Source organism: Lissotriton helveticus, chromosome 10 (assembly GCF_964261635.1).
Source record: "Lissotriton helveticus chromosome 10, aLisHel1.1, whole genome shotgun sequence".
Lineage (NCBI taxonomy): Eukaryota > Metazoa > Chordata > Amphibia > Caudata > Salamandridae > Lissotriton > Lissotriton helveticus.
Genome location: NC_136071.1, coordinates 726551390 through 726571498, shown reverse-complemented (window position 1 = coordinate 726571498; position 20109 = coordinate 726551390). Strand labels below are relative to the sequence as shown.

The 20109-nt window shown below is 42.4% G+C and overlaps 1 protein-coding gene across 1 annotated transcript in view; it reads left to right on the top strand.

Moving 5' to 3' along the window:
• VIPR2 (vasoactive intestinal peptide receptor 2) overlaps nt 1-10125 on the top strand; it is a 1008023-nt gene extending 997898 nt beyond the window's left edge. Inside the window, exon 13 of the mRNA XM_078663279.1 lies at nt 7283-10125. Within this exon, the coding sequence (XP_078519405.1) occupies nt 7283-7456 (174 nt within the window). The 3' untranslated portion in view covers nt 7457-10125. The remainder of the gene's footprint in view (nt 1-7282) is intronic.
• Nucleotides 10126-20109: the final 9984 nt, after the last annotated feature.

The window sequence follows — 20109 nt, the reverse complement described above, 5'->3', positions numbered from 1 at the left end:
CCTGATTATTGCCTGTAGTAGCTGTGACGGGACACCCAGCTCCCTGAGCACTGCCCATAGTTTGTTGCACGGTACCAAGTCAAATGCGGACCTCAGGTCCACGAACACCATGTATAGACTCCCCCCTCGATCCCCACTGTTTTCCAGTAGAGGAGAACGAGGAGGAAAATCTGGTCCATGGTGGACGTGTTTTTCCTGAAGCCCGCCTGAAGCGGACTAAGGATCGCATTGTCCTCCATCCAGTCCAGGAGATGGTCCAGCAGAATACGGGCGAAGAGTTTTTGAGGTACATCTATAAGGCTGATCGGTCTGTAGTCGACTGGGAGCAGAGGTGAGCCCTTTTTAAAAATCGGTACTATCTCTGCCCCCAGCCAAGTACAGGGGATCGCCATCCCTTTTAGAATAGTGTTGAAAATAATAAGCAAATAGGGACCACAGATCTCTGGTTGGTGTCTAAACAAATCTCCGGGGAGTTTATCGAGACCTGGAGCCTTCCCCGGCGCCAGTCTCCCTATAGCATTTAGTACCTCACCTAGTGTCAACTCTGGTTTTTCATTGGGCTCAGAGGGGCTATCAGCAACTGCCTCTAAGGGAATTGCAGAAGTTTCTTGATACAATTTACTAAAGTGAGATTCCCATATTGAGGCAGTGATGTGTGGCTCCACCTCTGATTTCGGTTCCCCTGCACCTGTGTGGACTAGTGACCAGAATTTTCTTGAGTCCCTGGTCTCCAGTGCCAATGATAGGTCATGCCATCTATCCCAATCCCATTCAGACTTTGCATGGGCGATGGCTTCCCTATATTTCCGTCTCAGCTCAGATACTTTATTTTTATCGGTACCAGACTTGACCATAAAGATCAACTCTGTTTTTATCTTTTTACAGGTGGAATTGTACCAAGCTGAGGTAGGTGTCCTCTTCTTCCTGCTCACGGTCTCAGGATAGAAAACCTCTCCTAAGCTTCCCACTAGGTCTGCATGAATTTGACCTAGTTGCTTTGGGATTATTGATCAGTTCATCCAATTCAACTAGCTTTGGGAGCGCCAGGTCATACATTTTCATAATGCACTCTGTTGAACTAACTAATTTCCCCCATCTTACCCTACGTCTGTTATTAGATAGAACTAGGTTCCCTGTGTCTTGCTTTGGGTCATTAAGTGACGTACCTTCTTTGGGCCCTGGGTGTACCATATCCAAGCAAAGAGCATTATGATCGCTTTCTGCTCTTTCAACCACCCTGAAGTCCAAAACCGTGGGCCACATACTTGTGTCTACAAAAATGTAGTCCAAACGCGATTTGTGGTCCCTCCTATTGAAGGTAAACACTGAAGGGGCATCAGATGGTGTGCGCCCATTACAGGCCCTCAGAGCATAGTTCAAAGTAAGGGACGTAATCTGCAATGCTACGGGGGACCATGACTTCGGGTTTGGAGATTGACAGGGGGGAATCCCCCAGTAATCATCCTCATCCGTTAAGGCACCCTCCTTTAAACCTTTTAGTGGTTCAAAGTGGCAGTTGAAAACCCCACCCATCAGTATCTTACAATCAATGGGTAGTTGTCCCAGAAATGAAGATAAATCATCTAGGGTAGATGATTCCATGGACACACTCACTGGACGCGAGTACACATTGACAATCGCCAGGTTGTAGGCATCTGGCCATTTGAGCAGAACACATTGTATGTCCTCCGAATGGGTTGGTATTATCTCCGCTATACAACCTATGTGAGTAGCCACCCAGATCGCAAGTCCACCGGAAGGCCTCCCTTTGCCGCCCCACCTAGCATGAGCATAGAAAGTTGCATAACCCAGCCTGGGGTAAGCTTCCCTAGCCCAAGTCTCCTGAAAGAGACAGATGTCGTTGCTATCTACTAGGGACCCCCAGATGCTAGAATCTATTTTATTGGCAATAACTGCAACGTTCCATGAAAGGACATTCATCCTTTTCGGACCTGGCTTGGCTATCATTCCCCTCACTCTCTCGCCATCTATGTCTGTACATGCCACTAGAGACCCGTCCAGAGTTGCCTGCCCCTCTTGAACCACCAAATCAGTTACTTCTTGGGTTATTATATTCTGGTGAAGTATTCTTGGTGGTTGATCAGTAGGGAAGCCCTGCGTACTATTGGTAATTTGCCTCTCTGATGGTGGGGGGGGTAGGGCTACAATTGCCAGTGTCGGTGACATCTGTCCCTGTCCCAAGCTGAGCGATATAGGAGACTATAGGAGACTACCCCTTCACTACCCCCAGTACGTGCAGCCCTCACAAGTCAGTCAACCTGGTCAAGGCAGCTGTATCTATTAGCATGAACATAATTACTAAGTGTAAATGTGTCATGACGTGCAGGCCTATACCTTGAGCCATCAATGGCAAATCACACCCTAGTCCAGCCGTCATTTACCCCAAGATGCGAGTCATCGCTTCTAGGGTAAAACAAACGACAGCATACCTGTGCATTGGGATCCTGCTGTGCACCACGCTTAGATGGAATCTTATAAATGTTTTGGAGCGGAATCTAGAGACATACAACATCACTCAATTCTAAAAACTTGACCTCTGTGCACAATAGTCTAAAGGCTGTTGCTATCATCAGTTTGAAAACTCAGTATTTACAATCATTCAAAATCAACACATAATTAGATACTAAAAACACCATATAGCTCTAACATCAAAGAACAATGGCATATGCCCTTGATACACAAAAACATTTATTCTGTTACAATCACAGAATGGTATTTTAGGAAAAACATCTTTCTGTTAAAACAACCGGCTATAGGAGCAGACAAAGTGTTTGTGTTGGAGATGCTACATTTTTGTCTCCACCACAGCTATTTTGAATGGGGTAATCAATATTATCGACAACTGAAAGGAACTTCGATGGGCTTTGCTGGGGCCCCAGCATATGCTAATACTTCCATAGCAAGGTTCAAAAACGCATTTATCTACAATGACAAAGAATGGACAGAAAATTTGATGTCATATTGAAGATATATAGATGACATCTTTCTGCTATGGAGTTACAGTTGGAAATTATTAGAAACTGAGATCACCCAATTAAATCTATATGAGAAGCACATTCAGTTTACTAGCACTTTGGATAGACAATCATTATCATTTTTGGATGTATTAGTATCATTAGACAATGGCACTATTCGGACTGAAGTTTACCATAAACCGACAGACAAGAACAACACATTATCATTTACAAGTTTTCATCCTCAAAATCTGATCCACAATCTGCCATATTAACAATTGCTAAGAGCGAAGAGGATCTGTTCAGATGAAATTATTTTACAAAAAAACATTATTATTCAAAAAGAACGATTCACATTGAAGGGCTACACTGAGAAGGTTTGGGATGATGCTATTTCAAGGATGGAAAGCAGGACTCGTGAACGTCTTTTAAATAATCAATCAAAAATGAAAATGACCAGACAAGTGTTTGTATCAAAATATTCCACAAGTTCGATACATCTCAAAAAGATCATAAACAACCAATTGGAAATTTCGGAAAATTAGAGTGATTTTAAGGATTTATTTAAGGATAAACCTTTGTTTGCATATAAAAGATCTAGAAACCTTAAAGAAATGCTAATGTATAAATCAGCAGAAATCGCTAAAGAATATAAGGGTACTAGACGATGTCAGAACTGCCTGTATTGTAACAATGTGATATGTGGAGATGGAATTCAACATCCTATGACAGGTGAAAAAATAAGATTAAGACATAATGCAGATTGTAAATCAAAAAAGCTGATATATGTTATAAAGTGTCCGTGCAAACTACTTTATATAGGCAAAGCTGAAAGAAAAAGAAAAACTCAAATTTCTGTACTATTCGTAATATTAACATCAAAAGCAGTTTGGCAGTGCATTGGATGAAATTTCGGCATTCTATAGCCCAAATTAAATTCCAAGTAATAGAATTGATAGATCTCGCAACAGGTAGAGACTTGACAAAAACATTGTCGCAAAGAGAAATTTACTGGATAAGGAGATTAGAAACTCAGGAACCAAAAGGGGTTAATGATAAGGTTGATTTAGGATGTTTTTTGTGAATACACCACCTGTGGGTGGTAGTGTAGGTGCTTATACCATAGGTCTGTATATAGGCTCTGGTATTATAGATTCATCATTTGCTTATTGTTGAATGAGATATCAGCAGGATGAAGATAATGGTGTATATTATTGCATTTTATGATTTTATCTTTTGATTATGTCTTTTACTCTTTGAGTTTTACATTTTTTCATTCTTTCCTTTTTTTCTTTTACGCTCTACACACATGGTGAAGTTTGCATAATCTACGGCACCTGAGAAATGTATTCCCAGCAGATGGTTTTCATAGTTCATTTTTAGATAAGGGATTCAGGTTCACCACTGAGTGCCTTTATATGGACTGAGTATTATTGCTTTGTTGGGTTACATAGTTGTTGGTATCCTTGAGAGAGTAAAGGCGTTCATTTATACATTTTCAATATGGAATCCCTTATAGTAAGGCCGCGGGTGCCAGAAAGTCCATCATCGTTGGTAGTTTCCATTAGGCACCTTGAGCTCATGTCATCGCGGGCTCGAACGTTTCAGTTTTTGTAGATTGTTCCTGTACGGCATCCATAGTAAAAAGGTCGCGGCGCTATAGTCCGTCTTCGTTGGTATTGTACATTTAAGACTTCACTTGATCAGGCGCCAAGGTACGCTCTCTCGGTTTGGGGAGTTACGGCAACATAACAGTGATGGTGATTGATTGGGAAGCGGTTTGCTGTAGCAGAGAGGTGAGATTTAATTATTTTGGGGATATTTCTCCATGCGCACTGTTGATTAGCAATACAGAGATTATAAAAAAAGTTCATTGGTGTTTGTAGATGCGGGAAATCGTATGGTAAAGGACTACGTGCTATTCCAAGAGGTTGTTTGTTTTTATTTGGTGGTAGACACGGGAGGCACCGACATGACACCATGGTTAATTTATATTTTATTTGTACATCTCTTTCAGGATGTATCACTGTATGAAATAAGCAGGTATCTGAATTTCAGTGTGTTGGTTTGGTTTAAGCACAGTTGGGATTTTTTAATCTGAGATTCGGTTTGGTGATGGCTCTTTACTCGGTTTTCACTACCTTGTGAGCACTACTTGTTTTCCTTTTTTTCTTTTTCTTTTTTAACATGATAGGATAGCAGTATCAATATTGTTATGTTTTCATGAATGTTTCACTTTGTTATCAAGTATTTATTTTTGCGCTTCCCTAGAGTTGTATTACATGAGGTTATTGTTTGTATTGTTCACAGAAATTAGCCCCTGAAGAAGGGCCAATCAGGCCTGAAATGCATTGGGCGGGTATCTGAAGGATCGTCTACAAGGATTGCACTTATAACAGAAAGATGTTTTTCCTAAAATATCATTCTGTGATTGTAACAGAATAAATGTTTTTGTGTATCAAGAGCATATGCCATTGTTCTTTGGTGTTAGAACTATATGGTGTTTTTAGTATCTAATTATGTGTTGATTTTGAATGATTGTAAAAACTGAGTTTTCAAACTGATGATAGCAACAGCCTTCAGGCTATTGTGCACAGAGGTCAAGTTTTTAGACTTGAGTGATGTTGTATGTTTCCTAGACATGACCAGACAGCATGCCAGCCCCTGTAGCACGCCAAATCTAAGTTTTATAAAAACTTTTTGAAAAAAGTAAGCAATTAAACAGAGTGCTCCTCTATCTAATATTATTGCAGGATTCTAGAGACCCTTAAAAACATCAAAACATCATTGTGGGACCCTCTACACCTTTTCCTATTTAGTTAGAGTATCTATCCGATAGCAGTTAGATCGCTCTGGCCGTAATTAATTATATCGTCGTCCGCATCGTGGGACTGATTATTCCCTTGACATACACAGTGGGACCTTGTTTTTGTAAGAATGTTTTGCCCTGCTGAAGTTCATTTAAAAGGAACGAAATGCATTGGCTGTTGGCCTGTCATCTACTATCTTAAAGAAGAATGAAGAATATTGTAAAGACTACATTGACTTAAGTGTGACTGCATCCCTGGTGCTACCGCCATCCTTTCCTCATACAACAGGAGTTGTTGACAACCTAAATTCACTGACGCGATGTTGGCCAACTACACTCGGGTGAGCAGGGAGCCCTGGTCCTTCAAGTCCCCCGCGTGTCCTCGTCTCCAATGTAGCCCCCAATTTGTAAGAAGTTATAAAACATTTTCCTAGTCCGGTTTGACAGCAGAGGTGTCACCAGACAATTATGTGAGCATCACTATAGAAGTGATTTGGCTCCGCCCATGTACTGGGACCCAGGAGTATATGTTTTGATTGTGCAAAGGTTATGTGCTTCCACAAAATAGTGCTTGTTCTTCTCGCAACTGTGACTACTTTATTTATCCAGCAACATTAGGTTGAATGTTGAGGGGCACACACATGGTATTGTATAGCTACTAAAGTGTCTTTAGATAACAAAATCATGTATGGTGTTTGTCTTTCTCTTGCAGCAGCACAGATGGGAGGAGGGCAGTCCTTAATCTACATGGATTTTTAGATCTTTCTTACCAATGCAACTGTCACATGAACTTTTAACTAGATCAGTATTATTCTACAGTTGTTTGCTTCCACACAAATGCATATTAACTCCGAATACCATTCACTTGTAATTTTTCACATTACCTTGAAACATTTCTTTACAGCCAGACCTATTGACATCGCCAATGCTTGTTCATTATTCACCAAACAGTTGTTAGAACATATGCACATTTTTACTTGTATTGCCATCCATACTAATGTCTGCGTTTAAATCATTTGCCTTGGTTTTTACATTTTTTACGCCACCTGTTCTCAGTGAAGTGCTTATTCTTAACACATGTGCTTTAATTGGCCCGATATTTTCCGGCACTGAGTACCTGCACTTTTTTATTTTGAGATGGAGAGTACATGCACTTCTCAAGAGTGACGTATTACGCTTAATTAGAGAGTACCGGAAATACTCAGAAACAAGCTGGTACTCTGGTACAGGTTGCCTGCACTTTTTTCAATCAAGCACTGATTAACACAATCGTTTAGTTCCAATATGTCCCTTTTGAATTGCTTTCAGTGTAATGGTTTAATGTTATTTTCCTTTGGGGTGATGTCCAAAATGATTTCACTGCAGATTGTTACTCCTAACCAGGTCAGCTACTGAAAGCTGACCCCTTATACTCGTTAGATAGAAAAATGTTGTTCCTTCAGCCATAAAGAAAATTGTGTTAAATGTTACTCAATCTCTCTCTTAACTTCCCTTACAGGTGCAAGGGGAGTTGAAAAGGAAATGGCAAAGTTTATTCTTGAACAGGTATTTGGATCGAAATTACAGACTATACAGCTGTTCAAATTCCCGTAATGGATCTGAGAGCGTCTCACACTTCCGGCGGGACTCACGTGCTCAGTCCTTTCTGCAAACTGAGACCACCGTTATATAGATCCCATCAACCGATAAGAGAAAGGTCAACTCAAAAAGGACTGCTATGAACGAGATTGTATGCATTCGACAAGATGTGTGCTTGGCAATTAATCCTTAGGACAGACCGTTCTATGAACAAGTCAAGGTAGACAGCGGACATCTTGAACTCATCGACTCAGAGTTCACTTTTGCATTCAACATCTATGTTTTATTGTTGTTTTATTAAACGTATCGTAGTGATATATAAATTATTGTACCAATGCAGCTTTCTGTTTTATGGACTTCAGACATGGCTGTACGCTAAACCTGTGTGCTTTTCTATGTTTGCTGTGTCATTTCTATTTCGCAAATAATGTTATGAGTTGTTTCTGTAAATATTATTAAGGACATTTTGCAAAATGCAACCATTGTGTAAAGAACGAGCAATGCTGGGCTTTGAGACTGTGGTCAAAGGGCAAACACACAAGGTAGAATTTAATGGTATCAAAGACATGGATTTTCTTAAGGAACTCATAGATGCTCGCTAATCTCAAACTTAAAGCTATGTACATAAAGCTGTTGCATCACATCATGAGCCTAAAAGTGCTAAGAAGGACTCGGAGTTCTCATCAACATATCGAGCTCGGTCTTTTGGTCACTAAAGGGCATTAAAGTCAAAGGTGTCAGAGCCGCAGAAACAAGATATATTCTTCGTCCGAATTCACAAGCCCTCGAGCTCTGTCTTCGTAAAATTGAATACCATCTTTGAAAGCAAAACATTTTCTTGCACATTGATATGTGTGCAGCGTGGCACAGCAAGAATAAAAAGCAGCAGTTTCCAACCTCAAATTATTAAGATGGGTCTCACAGGTTAACCTTCTACTGTCTGCATAATTTGTGAAAATGTTAATTGAAGGGTCTCGCCTCCAAGCTTCACCTTTCGTGACTGGAAAGTTTCTCAGTTTGTAATTGGTGAAAACATTATTCTGCTTCAATAGTTCTGACATCAAGTAGGTATAGTGAGGGCCTACACTAGGAGGAGACACAATGCTAGAAAATATTTAAGTGTCCTTGTTGCCCACACTGCGAAACATCTCACAATGTGTGATAAAACAACATTTTAACTCCAAAAGTGTTAAGAAACTGTTAGGGTTTGATTGGGGATCCTGGAAGCATAGCACCTAGATCTACTGTTGCAGGTTGTATGCTTACTATGTAGACATTCAAGAAAAGCATCTTAATATTGAGATGCCTTTTATATACTAGATAAGAATGTCTGCTCACAACTACATTGTTATAGCCCAGTCTAATTTGAACATGAAAGACCTGGCAAAGCTAAACAAGATGTAACCAGAATAGCCAGAGTGCGCCATCACACCAGCAATCGAACCATAGTTAATAAAGTCCTCTCGCTGGTCCACAAGCATATTCAGAGTACAGCCAGACTTAACTTTAACCATGTCTCAATTGAAACCATCCCAGGCTTGAGGGGCAGTCAGGTTGGGAGTTGCCCTGGCATAAGTTCAATAAAAACTTGACAAATTCCACAGACTCCATATTCCCATAGTTCTTATCTATGCAGAACTGCAGAATTGACATAGATTATGGATGCTATTTTAGGAGAATTTTCCTCCACATTGACCACAGGTTTGTCCTATTTATTGTTAGATCTCTGTCACCACAGTACTGAATGAAAGTATCCACAGCCTATGCATGAAAGGTTCAGTCAAAGTCCAGGAGATATTCTCCCAGGTTATAAATCAAGCGACTGAACATAGTGGCCACCAGCCCACAGCCTTGCTCCTATTGAAAAAATAACTGTAGATATTAATTCAGCCTTCCTAAATAAACCAGATCCAGGGGATGTATAGCTCCTATACCCTTTCAAGGCTCAGATTGGGAATCGATTAGAACAGCCTGTGTATCAAACTGCTCATGATTCCCATTAATAATACATTTTCCTAAGATTTTCTCTAATGCATCTAGTAGATAAACAGACCTATAATGTGCAGCATCACTCCTGGAGCCCTCCGTATAGAGTGATGTTAAGACCACAGATTTGATAAAGTGTGATAATTAAGTGACATGATATCCATCACTTTCGGTAGCATAGGGGTCCTGATTTCCAAAATTCCTTTCAAGAATTTAGTAGGTATCCAGTCTTGGCCTCTGAACCTATTTAGTTGTTGGTCACACATAAGTGATTGTATTTACATAAAAGTAAAGAAAGATACACCAGGCTCCATAGGGTCTATCTTAGCTACTGAGGAAACGTATTCTCCCGTCATTAGCCTTTTAATACAGTTTTGTGCAGTCCTGCACATGTATGTTGGGAAATATATTAGTAAATAGTCTCTGCTCCCTCTTTGACGTTTAGATTCAGCCAATCTCCTCTTACATTAGACTTGCTTTTATCATAAAATGTAGTACATTTTGAAGTTTCGCCATCACACCATAGCTTTTTAATTAAAAAAACAAAATTGATCCCAAGACACTATGTAAACTAGTATACAGTTGCAATGAATGCATAACAATGTGGGGAAGGAGAAATAAAAATGGTTCTCCATGTGGATGAATGTGTCCAAGAGCTTCCCACTATGTAAAGATTACTAATGAAAAGCGTTCTATGTATAAAAAACATGTTATATACTGTAAATATGTAAACATATATAAATAAATGTATGCCTTTATAAATAGTTACATATCAATGCATTGACGTGGGGGCTGGGTCTTTGTATGTATATGTGTGTGAGCGTGCGTGCAAGAGATTCTGAATGCATGCATGCAAGCTTGTACATGCCTGCTTCTGTCTGTGTACAAATGACTGGAAATTACTTTGGAAGAAAGGTTTATGTGTATGTTACTGATTTTCCTTATAAAATTGTGTGCACACACATGCAAGGATGTGTGTGTGACTTCAGATGATATCTTTGAACTGATATACCAGCCCATTTGTGAAAGAATAAGTGCTGGGTCCCAAGGTTTTTCTCAAAAGCCAGCAACCAGTGCTTTTGAATGTCAGCATTCCAAATACCAAGGCTGTGTAGTCTTGATTTCACCTCATCCCTCTTCCACCAACAGGTATTCCCTGCCTTTGTATCTCTTGCAGGTTATTTTTTAATCTTGCTTTCTCCTAATGTCACCAATTGTCTGTCTTTCTCTTCCTATCTCTTCCCCCTCATTGTCATGAATTGTCTGTCTTTCGCTTTCCTTCCCCATTTTGGGTTGTTCTCTCTCTTACAGTCTGTGAAGAAAAATAAGCGCCAGTCCCCAAAAATGTGTGCCTGTGGGCCCCAACTGCAACAACCAGCTCAAAATATGAACTGGTCACAGATATTTCTTAAAGAACCATCACTCAGAATTATGAAAGATAAACTAGAAACAACTCACTTCTTTATCTCTCTCTTTCTCTCTCTTCCTCTACTTTCACCTTCTATCTCACCCTCTTTCTGCCTGTTTTTTGATCACTCACCTATTCTCTCTTTTACTCTTCCCCCTCTATCTTTCTGTCTTACCCCTCTTTCTTTCTCTCCCTCCCTATATCTAATTCTCACTCTATCTCCCACTTTCTCTCTCAGCCTCTTCCACTCAATGCTTCTCAATTTCTCTCACCAATGTGTCTTAGCATTTCTCCTGATGTTAGGAGACAGAAGGAGAAGAAGCCATCAACAGTGGGACAGGATCACATGTAGGAAAATCCAGTTATATTTTGTATATAGTATTCAACTATTCACAACAGTAGTTTTGGAAATTTACTGATCTAACATAGAAATGCCCATCAGGTTTTGCAAGTGAAATCTATTGTTTTCTAATGGTATTTTAATTTCTCGAACAGAATTCCCCGCTTATTTGTTTGCGTTTGGGAACATATGCTTCATTAGGGTATCTATTGGTTTCTCATGATATTTTTATTTCATAAATATAATTTCCTTTTGGTTGTTTTGGGGCAAATGTACTTCATTGGGGTATCTATTGATTTCTAATAGTATTTTTATTTCATAAATAGAGTCCCTGCTTGTTTGTTTTTGAGCACCTATGGCTCATTCTCCATACCTTGTATATCACAGGGTAAATAATTTGTCAATGGTCACATGGCTCAAAATCATGAACAAGGAATCACTGAAATGTCAAAGGTAGCAAAAGTGCCTCTTGACCCTAACAGTGTATAAAAAAGTGACATCACATGGCCTTTAACTCTTCAATGACAGCACATGAAACTATATTGCCTGAACTCTGGTATACGAATGAGATTATAGACAAGGCACAAGTTAAACATTCTGGCAGACTGGTCCCAGTGTGAGCACTTGTTTGATGACCATCAAGTTGAAACCTTGCAAATGTTCAAAGATTAGAGATTGCGAAACTCCCATTGGTTTAAGTTCCAGAGAGAGCTACTGCTTCAATATTAATATTTTCAGAAGTTATTATGTTCATGTTACGCAATGTTAGACATTTTTTAATAAACAGTAAACCAAATAGCAATGTCTTGTGGTAGTTTTTTCACACACTAGGTGCATTCTTGTCGTAGGGCATATGTGTTTTTGGGCAATTTATATACATTCACACAATATATGACTTACTCTTATTCTTTCTCAAACCCCTGGCTCTCCGTTAGATACGTGTCCCTTATGTATAATAAGTTCATATAGGATTGTTCAAAGGATGCGACTCCACAAATTCACCTACAGACTGGATGGCTTCGGCACAATTCAGAAATAAGTAGGGTAATCATTGAACAGTAAAACAAAGTACTGAAATATGTGGATTTGAATCCATGCATCACCACGGAGCAACACCCTCCTAACATTTTGAATTTGCCAATTTATATCATTTTTCCTTTTCAACTTTATGAAGTCTTAAAAAACATCGTGTTCTTCATTAACATATCAAAGTATCCAAGCAGATAAAACTCAAGAGAAATTATCCACTAAATGTAGATGTGCTGAACAACACTTGTCACTGGAGAATTAATTTGAACATCAGGTTTTCTCATAAAGGCTTTATGTTGGTGAAAACCATCTCCAGCAAATAATCTTGGGCAGAGTTCAGAAACTCATTAAACTTCACACCCTTGCTATGTAGGTAAACATTGCTCTTCTAAATTTCACCCGCCACAATTTAAAACGGCCTTAGTTCATTCATGCCAGGAAAATCCAATGATACAGTGTGTATTTCCATAAAACATTCCCTTAAATATTATGACACTTAGGTGGAATTATTGTTCCATTCTCAGGTTCAAACAATTATGTTTTAGCTGTATTACAGGACCCAGATTTTCTTGGTGCGGGAAAAACAGACCTGATTTTACCTGTTAGAAATTCTGACTGATAAACTTGCTTTGAGGGTGAGCTGAATTACAGCATGGACCTCTTTCTCTGCCCCCACATGACCCTCAGCTATGACACCAGGGAACATGTAATGCTTCCCCACCAGGCAACATGCTTCACATTCCCTCAAGTAGGTGGTAAATGTTGAACCTCATGGATTTAAGTCTTCCATGTGGGATACCAACACCAAAAAATAGGTCCACATAATTATTGCCCATTTCTTTGAGTTTAAATTGTAATGGTATCATGTGCCACTGTATTCGATCTAGCCTGGCTGATGAGGGGTGAAACCCCAAAAGCCATCACAGGATGCTTGTTTCCAGTCCAGGGAGGGCCTGGCCTGGCAATTCGGACTGGGCTATTCTGATGAGGAGCAGGGTCAAGACCTATTGCATACGGCTGTGTCCAAACTGCGGTGGCATAGTTAGCAACAGAATGATGGATTAAACCCAGATCTGTTGAATCAGGCGAGTGGTTGAAAAGTTTCAGCACTCCGTCCATCATCTTGTTGTATTTGCTATGTTCGCCCGAAGTGGTCAAGGGTATGCCCACACGTGGGCCCCTTGCTCGCTGTGCACCTGGATTCAAGCTACCCTGGCTGATGGGAGGTGAAACCCTGAAACCGGTCCCAAGATACTTGCTTCCAGTCCAGGATGGACCTGGCCTGGCAGTTTGGGCTGGACTGTCACCATGAGGACTAAGGTTAAGACTGATTTGCATATGGCTGGGGCCAAACTGGGGTGGTATAGTGGGCAAAAGAACGATGACTGATCTGTTGACTCACGGTGAATGGTTGAAAAGTTTCAGCACTCCGTCTATCATCTTTTTGTGTTTGCTATGTTCACCCTAAGTGGCCAAGGGTATGCCCAAACGTAGGTGCATTGCTCGCTGTGCCACTGGATTCAAGCTGGCCTGGCTGATGAAGGGTGAAACCCCGAAACAGGTCCCAGGATACTTGTTTCTGGACCAGGGAAGACATGGCTTGGCAGTTTGGGCTGGACTGTTCCCATGAGGTGCAGGGTCAAGACTAATTTGCATATAACTGTTTCCAAACTGGAGTGGCATAGTGGGAGAAAGAACAATGGATTAAACCCAGGTCTGTTGACTGTGGGTGAATGGTTGAAAAGTTTCAGCACTCTGTCCATCATCTTGTTGTGTTTGCTATGTTCACCCTAAGTGGCCAAGGGTATGCCCAGACGTGGGACCCTTGATTGCTATGCCACTGGATTCAAGCTAGCCTCGCTGATGAGGGGTGAAAGCGGTCCCAGGACGTTTATTTCTGGTCCAGGGAGGACTTGGCCTGGCAGTTCGGATTGGATTGTTCCCATGAGGAGCAGGGTCAACACTGATTTGCCTATGGCTGGGTCCACACTGGGGTGGGATAGGAAGAAAATGAATGATGGATTAAACCCAGATCTGTTGACTGGGGGGGAGAATGGTTGAAAAGTTTTAGCACTCCATCCATCATCTTGTTGTGTTAGCTATGTTTGTCCTAAGTGGCCAAGGGTATGCCCAGACATGCTCACTGTGCCACTGGATTCAAGCTAGCCTGGCTGAGGAGGGTGAAACCCTGAAACCGGTCCCAGGATGCTTGTTTCCTGTCCTGGAAGGACCTGGCCTGGCATTTCGGGCTGGACTGTTCCCATGAGGAGCAGGGTCACGACTGACTTGCATACGGCTGGGTCCAAACTGGGGTGGCATAGTGAGCAAAAGAAAGATGGATCGAAGCCAGATCTGTTGAATGGGGGTGAGTGGTTAAAAAGTTTCAGCACTCCGTCCATCATCTTGTTGTGTTTGCCCTAAGTGGCCAAGGGTATGCCCTGATGTGGGTCCCTTGCACGCTGTGCCACTGGATTCAAGCTAACCTGGTTGATGAGGGGTAAACCCCCGAAACCGGTCCCAGGATGCTTGTTTCCAGTCCAGGGAGGAACTGGCCTGGCAGTTTGAGGTTAAGTGTTCACATGAGGAGCAGGGTCAAGATTGATTTACATATGACTGTGCCCAAACTGGGGTGGCATAGTGAGCAAAAGAACAATGGATTAGACCCAGATCTGCTGAATTAGTTTAGTGGTTGACAAGTTTCAGCACTCCATCCATCATTTTGTTGTGCTTGCTACTTTCTAAAAGTGGCATTTTCAAACACACAATTTAAATACCACCTTCAGTAAAAAATGTGATTTTAAATTCTGAGCTCAGAGAGCCCAAACTCCAAATCTCTAGCTTTTCCCAATTGAAAGTTACATTTGTAGAATGTTACAAGGCAGACCCAATGATAGCCTATGGATAGATAGTACTTGCAATAGTAAAACATGAAACTGCAAGTATTTCACTATCAGGACATGTGAAACACACACGGGCATGTCCTACCTTTCACATATACTACACCCTGCTTGCATGGGCACACACAGTGGACTTTACTAGGGACTTACAAGTAAACCTAATATGCCAATCATGGAGAACCAATGAAAATTACAATTTACACAGGAGCGCTTGCACTTTAGCACTGATCAACAGTGGTAAAGTGCCCAGAGTGCCTAAACCAACAAAAAAGAAGTGCAGCAAGACATCAAAAATTCAGGAGGTAGAGGCAAAAAGACATGGGAAACCATGCCAAGGATGTCTGGTCTAACTCCTGTCCCCTCCAACTGAAAGTAGGGAGAACTACTCAACCTCATGGGAGTTCTCATAACTAAGGGGGAAGAATCTGGACAGACCACCAGGTGTTCTGTACCAGGGCGGTGTTCACCCTAAAGTCAATCCCCTGTAGGGAAATGGACCACCTCAACAGTTTTCTGTTCTCACCCCTCATCTGCATTAACCATCTGAGGGGCCTGTGGACTGTCTGATCCCAGAAGTGAGTCTGAAACAAGTAGGGTCTTAGCTTCTTCTGTGTCCGTACCACAGCAAAGGTTTCTCTATCAATTGCGCTCTAGCTCTTGTCACCTGTCCGGCAAGTTTGGCAAGACCTGTAATGCGCATCAGACTGCCTTCGCATCTGGGGCCAATAGAAGTGGGTGTCAAGATGTTCAAAGGTTATGTCCTGCCCCAAATGTCCTGCCAAAGGCCCATCATGAGCCAGACCCAGTTGGAAGGCTCTGAAGTGCTGGGGTATCACCAGCACAGGGGCTGACTCAGGCTGAACAACCTTAGGCTCACTATACAGGAGATTATTCTCCCAGTACATCTATTGTGATCCAGACTCCTTGCCAGAGGCTTGTCTGCAGCCTGCTGACACAAACCCACAAGAGAAGGGCATTCCTTCTGCTCCCTGCAGAATTCCTCCCTGGTGGGACTTCCCTTCTTGCTGTCAATGGGTCAGCTCAGGTAAGTCCCCTAGTTTAGCCACTTACTCCCCTGTAGGTTCCAGGGTGTGCCACTCATGTTCTACCTTCCCCTGGACTGTGGGAACTTCAGGAGCATATTTTCAACACCTCCTGTACCTCTTCTTTCTAGCAGGTACCTGGGCCACTCATTCAGGCTTCAGGTCCTTCTGATCACTCTGACTGGCTGCCATAGACCGAGTGGTCATGCATGCCGACCCATGCAACCCCACCATCACGAAGTTATTAACCAGCAGACAATGTACAGGCATAGTTGGGTACACAGCTTCTCTCAAGGAACCTTAGACCCCCACTCAAAGGGAACCTGCACCTCCTTTTACTGGTGCTCAGAGTTGTCCACTGCAACTACTTGGTGAAACACATTGGGGACCACAGACTCTTCAGACACCAGGCAACACCTCACCATAGTCACACTGGCTCCGGTGTCCCTAAGAGCCTCCACCCTCTGTCTATTGATGGTCACCCACTGCAAGTACTTCTTAGTGTTTTCAGGCACATGGGTCCTCTGAACCATCTCACTGTCCCCTAGTGAGACAAGGGTTATCTAAGCTGGCTCCTACCCTTCACCTGGAACCAACTCTTCCCCAAGCTCTACACTGTCAAACCCCATGACTGCACACCAGTGGGTGCTGGTGTCTTCTTGGGACACTTGGAATTCCCTCTCATGTGACCCTCCTGATCACATGCAAAACACTAGTAGGAACTCCTAACTGCAGGCTTCCCTGTAGATTTCCATGGCTTTTTCTCGACTGCGGTATAGGAATCTTTACTCTGTGAACTAGACTGGGGCCCTTTAGAGAAATCCCTCTGTTTACCATTGTCCCTCCCACTCTTTTGTCTGGGACCCTGCCCACCCTTGGCAGAGTCTCTCATATTCCCCTTCAGGACCCTGACACTCATCCAGCAGTCCACCTCCTGAGCAAGCTTCCTGGGGTCAGTCAACTTGCTAGCAATCAGATGCGGAGTGGTGTGGCTCACTGGTTAGAGGCGGCAGACCTGGGAGCAGAGGATGGCCCGGGACCAGGGTTCAATTCCCGATGCGGCAGGGTCTTGGACCAGGGTCAACGGACTCGATAATTCTCGCCTCGGTGCCTACTCTAACTAGGGATCACACTCGGCAACTCTGGGCATTAGCTTGCCTCATCTCCACAACGGCCCCCCACATACGCCGGGGATGCCTGGTTTCACCTTGGAGATACCCAGTAGGGACCATCTCACAGGGAAAGCCAGGACGGGTTCCCCAGCGGTCTACAGCGCAGAGATACTCCTTCGGGAGTCGATTCTAGCGCTTTAGAAACCCACAATCAATCAATCATGCTGGCACAGCTCTGGCAATCAAACACTATAAAAGTGCTCCCATGCAATCAAACTCTACAACCCTTGATTGTCAGTTATCTGGCTGTCCTTTATCCAGCCATCCAATGCTCTGCAAAAACACATTGCAACAATGTGTGAGAATCAGTTTTCTTAAAAGATCTAAACTTTTTCTTATACTATTCAGGGGTGAGATAATATCTGGTGATCAATACATCCTTCATGATAGTGTTGGTGAAACCTGAGGCTGGCCCTAGGGCTGACAAATTGTCCATCCCCTCTACCTCAAAGTGTTACCACAGACCCCTCCCCCATAGGCATTAGGGACCTCATTCATGTGGAGTGCTGCCTCATTTGCCAAAAACCAAGTATGTATGTCACCCCTTCCTGTAATCTGTTACTAGATCCTTTGAGCTGTGCACCTTCTACTCAGACTGCACTGGCTGCACGCTGACACCATTTGAACTGAGCTGTGCCTGCTTGGCCTTGATGTCCAACTCCCTCATATGCAACTCATGAGCCAAAGCCAATTTACTCTCCTCAGGGGCATATGGCTTCTCCCTATCAAACTTTTGACTCTCCAACCTGAGCTTCTCAAACTGGCTCTCATGCCCTCCAGCCTGTCACCTGTCTCCCAACACCTCTGGGGACAGATTCCTGGATGATACACTGCTGCCAACCCGGGTAGATGCTCCTACAAGCAGATCCTCAGCCAGTGGCGGCTCCTCCGCTAAGGCAAAGAAACCTTGCCCACTGTTTTTCAGCTGTGTAAAAAAAGGAAAAATTAAATTATAATAACTCGATGTTATTATAATTTTATGTGTTCCTGCTGCAGCAGCTTTGCATGGTGTGGTGGGGCTGCTCTGCTCACAGAGCAGGGGGATGAGTGGTGGTACTCTGTAAGTGCACATGAATGATTGGCCGGCTGTTTTGGGCTGGCCAATGCTAGATAAATGGTTCAATAAGGCAATGGTAAGGGCTCTGCAACACTCTTCTGTTTCTGATGTAATAAAGAGATCTTCTATGTATTGCACGAGCACTGAATTCAATAGCAGCGTCAAGCTCTCACGGTTCTTTTTCAGAATTTGGTCAAAGATAGATGGACTTTCAGTATAACCTTGTGGGGTACGACACCATGTTAAAACACGATTGTCCAGCCGGAAAGCGAACAAGAATTGTCTCTCCTTGTGCAATGGGATGAAGAAAAATGCTTGCCACAGGTCAATCACAGTAAAACAAACAACTTCGCAAGGGATCTGGAACAGGATCACAGATGGATTCGGTACCACGGGACAACATGGAATCACAATCGCATTCATTTTTCTGAGGTCCTGAATTAATCACTATTAGCTGCTTGGCTTCAGTAACCCGATGATTGGTTAATTGCACGGACTCCCTATTATTTCCTTTAATCGGCCCTTCAAAATCATGGAATCAATCAGAGGTGTTATTCCTACCACAGTTTCCGGGGTCAGGTTGTATTGGGGCGTTTTCTGAAATTCTGCATTTGGCTTGATCTGTGTGTGGACTTGCTCAAATTCTTTGAATCAGCCCTATCTCTTCTCCTGTGAAACCCCATACCACTGGAGGGACAGTGAATCGCAAATCCTGTGGCATGTCATCCACTGTTAGTACGCTAAACATGTCTATGCAGAGGTTCTGATTTGCTAATTTGAATGCAATGTCATCATCATTTGTCTGTTGATCTACTCCTTTTAGCATACAATAGATGGTACAGTTCAGTTTTTTTAGGAGATCATGCCAAAACACACAGACTGAGCTCGAACAACACACCACAAATTTGTGTTCATACTGAAAGATTCCTATTTTCACTGGTATTTCATCTGTCAATGGGTTCCTAATTTCCCTATTGGCAACTCCTACAACTTGTGATGGTCTTATGCCAGCTAGACTTTGAAAATGTGGTGGTGGTGGGCCTTTTGTAAATGTCTCCTTCATCTCAGAAGGAAGTGCTACAGTCCACTGCAAGCCTATTTACTGGGAAGCAGATTGACCAATATTTCACGCAATGCAACACAGCAAGACAACTTGCTGCACTGTTTGAAAGGGCAGGAATTAACCATATTTAACATTATATGGTGCATTCTTGTCATCTTTTTGCACTGTTCTAGTTTTGGCTGCCTACTGCCAATGCAGGCACCTATGCGTCTTGGTGCAAGGGTGCCCGCACTGCAAGCTGGATTGTTTTTGTGAAGGAAGGGGTACCTTCCTGCACAAAAACAATCCTGAGAGGCATTTTCCTTTTTTTATGCATGCTGCAAGTGCAGCACATGTAGAAAGTAGAAAACGGAGGAGAAATAAAGATGGTTCTCCTTGTTGCACCTTCCCTGGCAAGCCATAGCATTTTGATGCATTCCCAGGGGTACCACTCATGGTACATCTGGGAAGGCAAAGAATCAATAGGTTGTGAATCCCACACTCTGTAGGTAATCCTAAATTTGAATTCACCTTGTATAACAAGTTTGATAAAGTAATGGGCGTGCAGTGAGGTGCCGTCCTCTGAGCTTGGACGTGTAATTTGATAAAACTTTTGCCTTTCCCCACTGGGAAGCGTCCCTCAGGTGCACTGCATGTGTCCAATTGAGAGTGTTTTAAATCAACTTAGTTCAAAACTCAGGTGTATTGATCCCATGAAACTTATTTATTTTGATTCACCATGATTGTCTTTTAATTTCATGAATTAACCACAT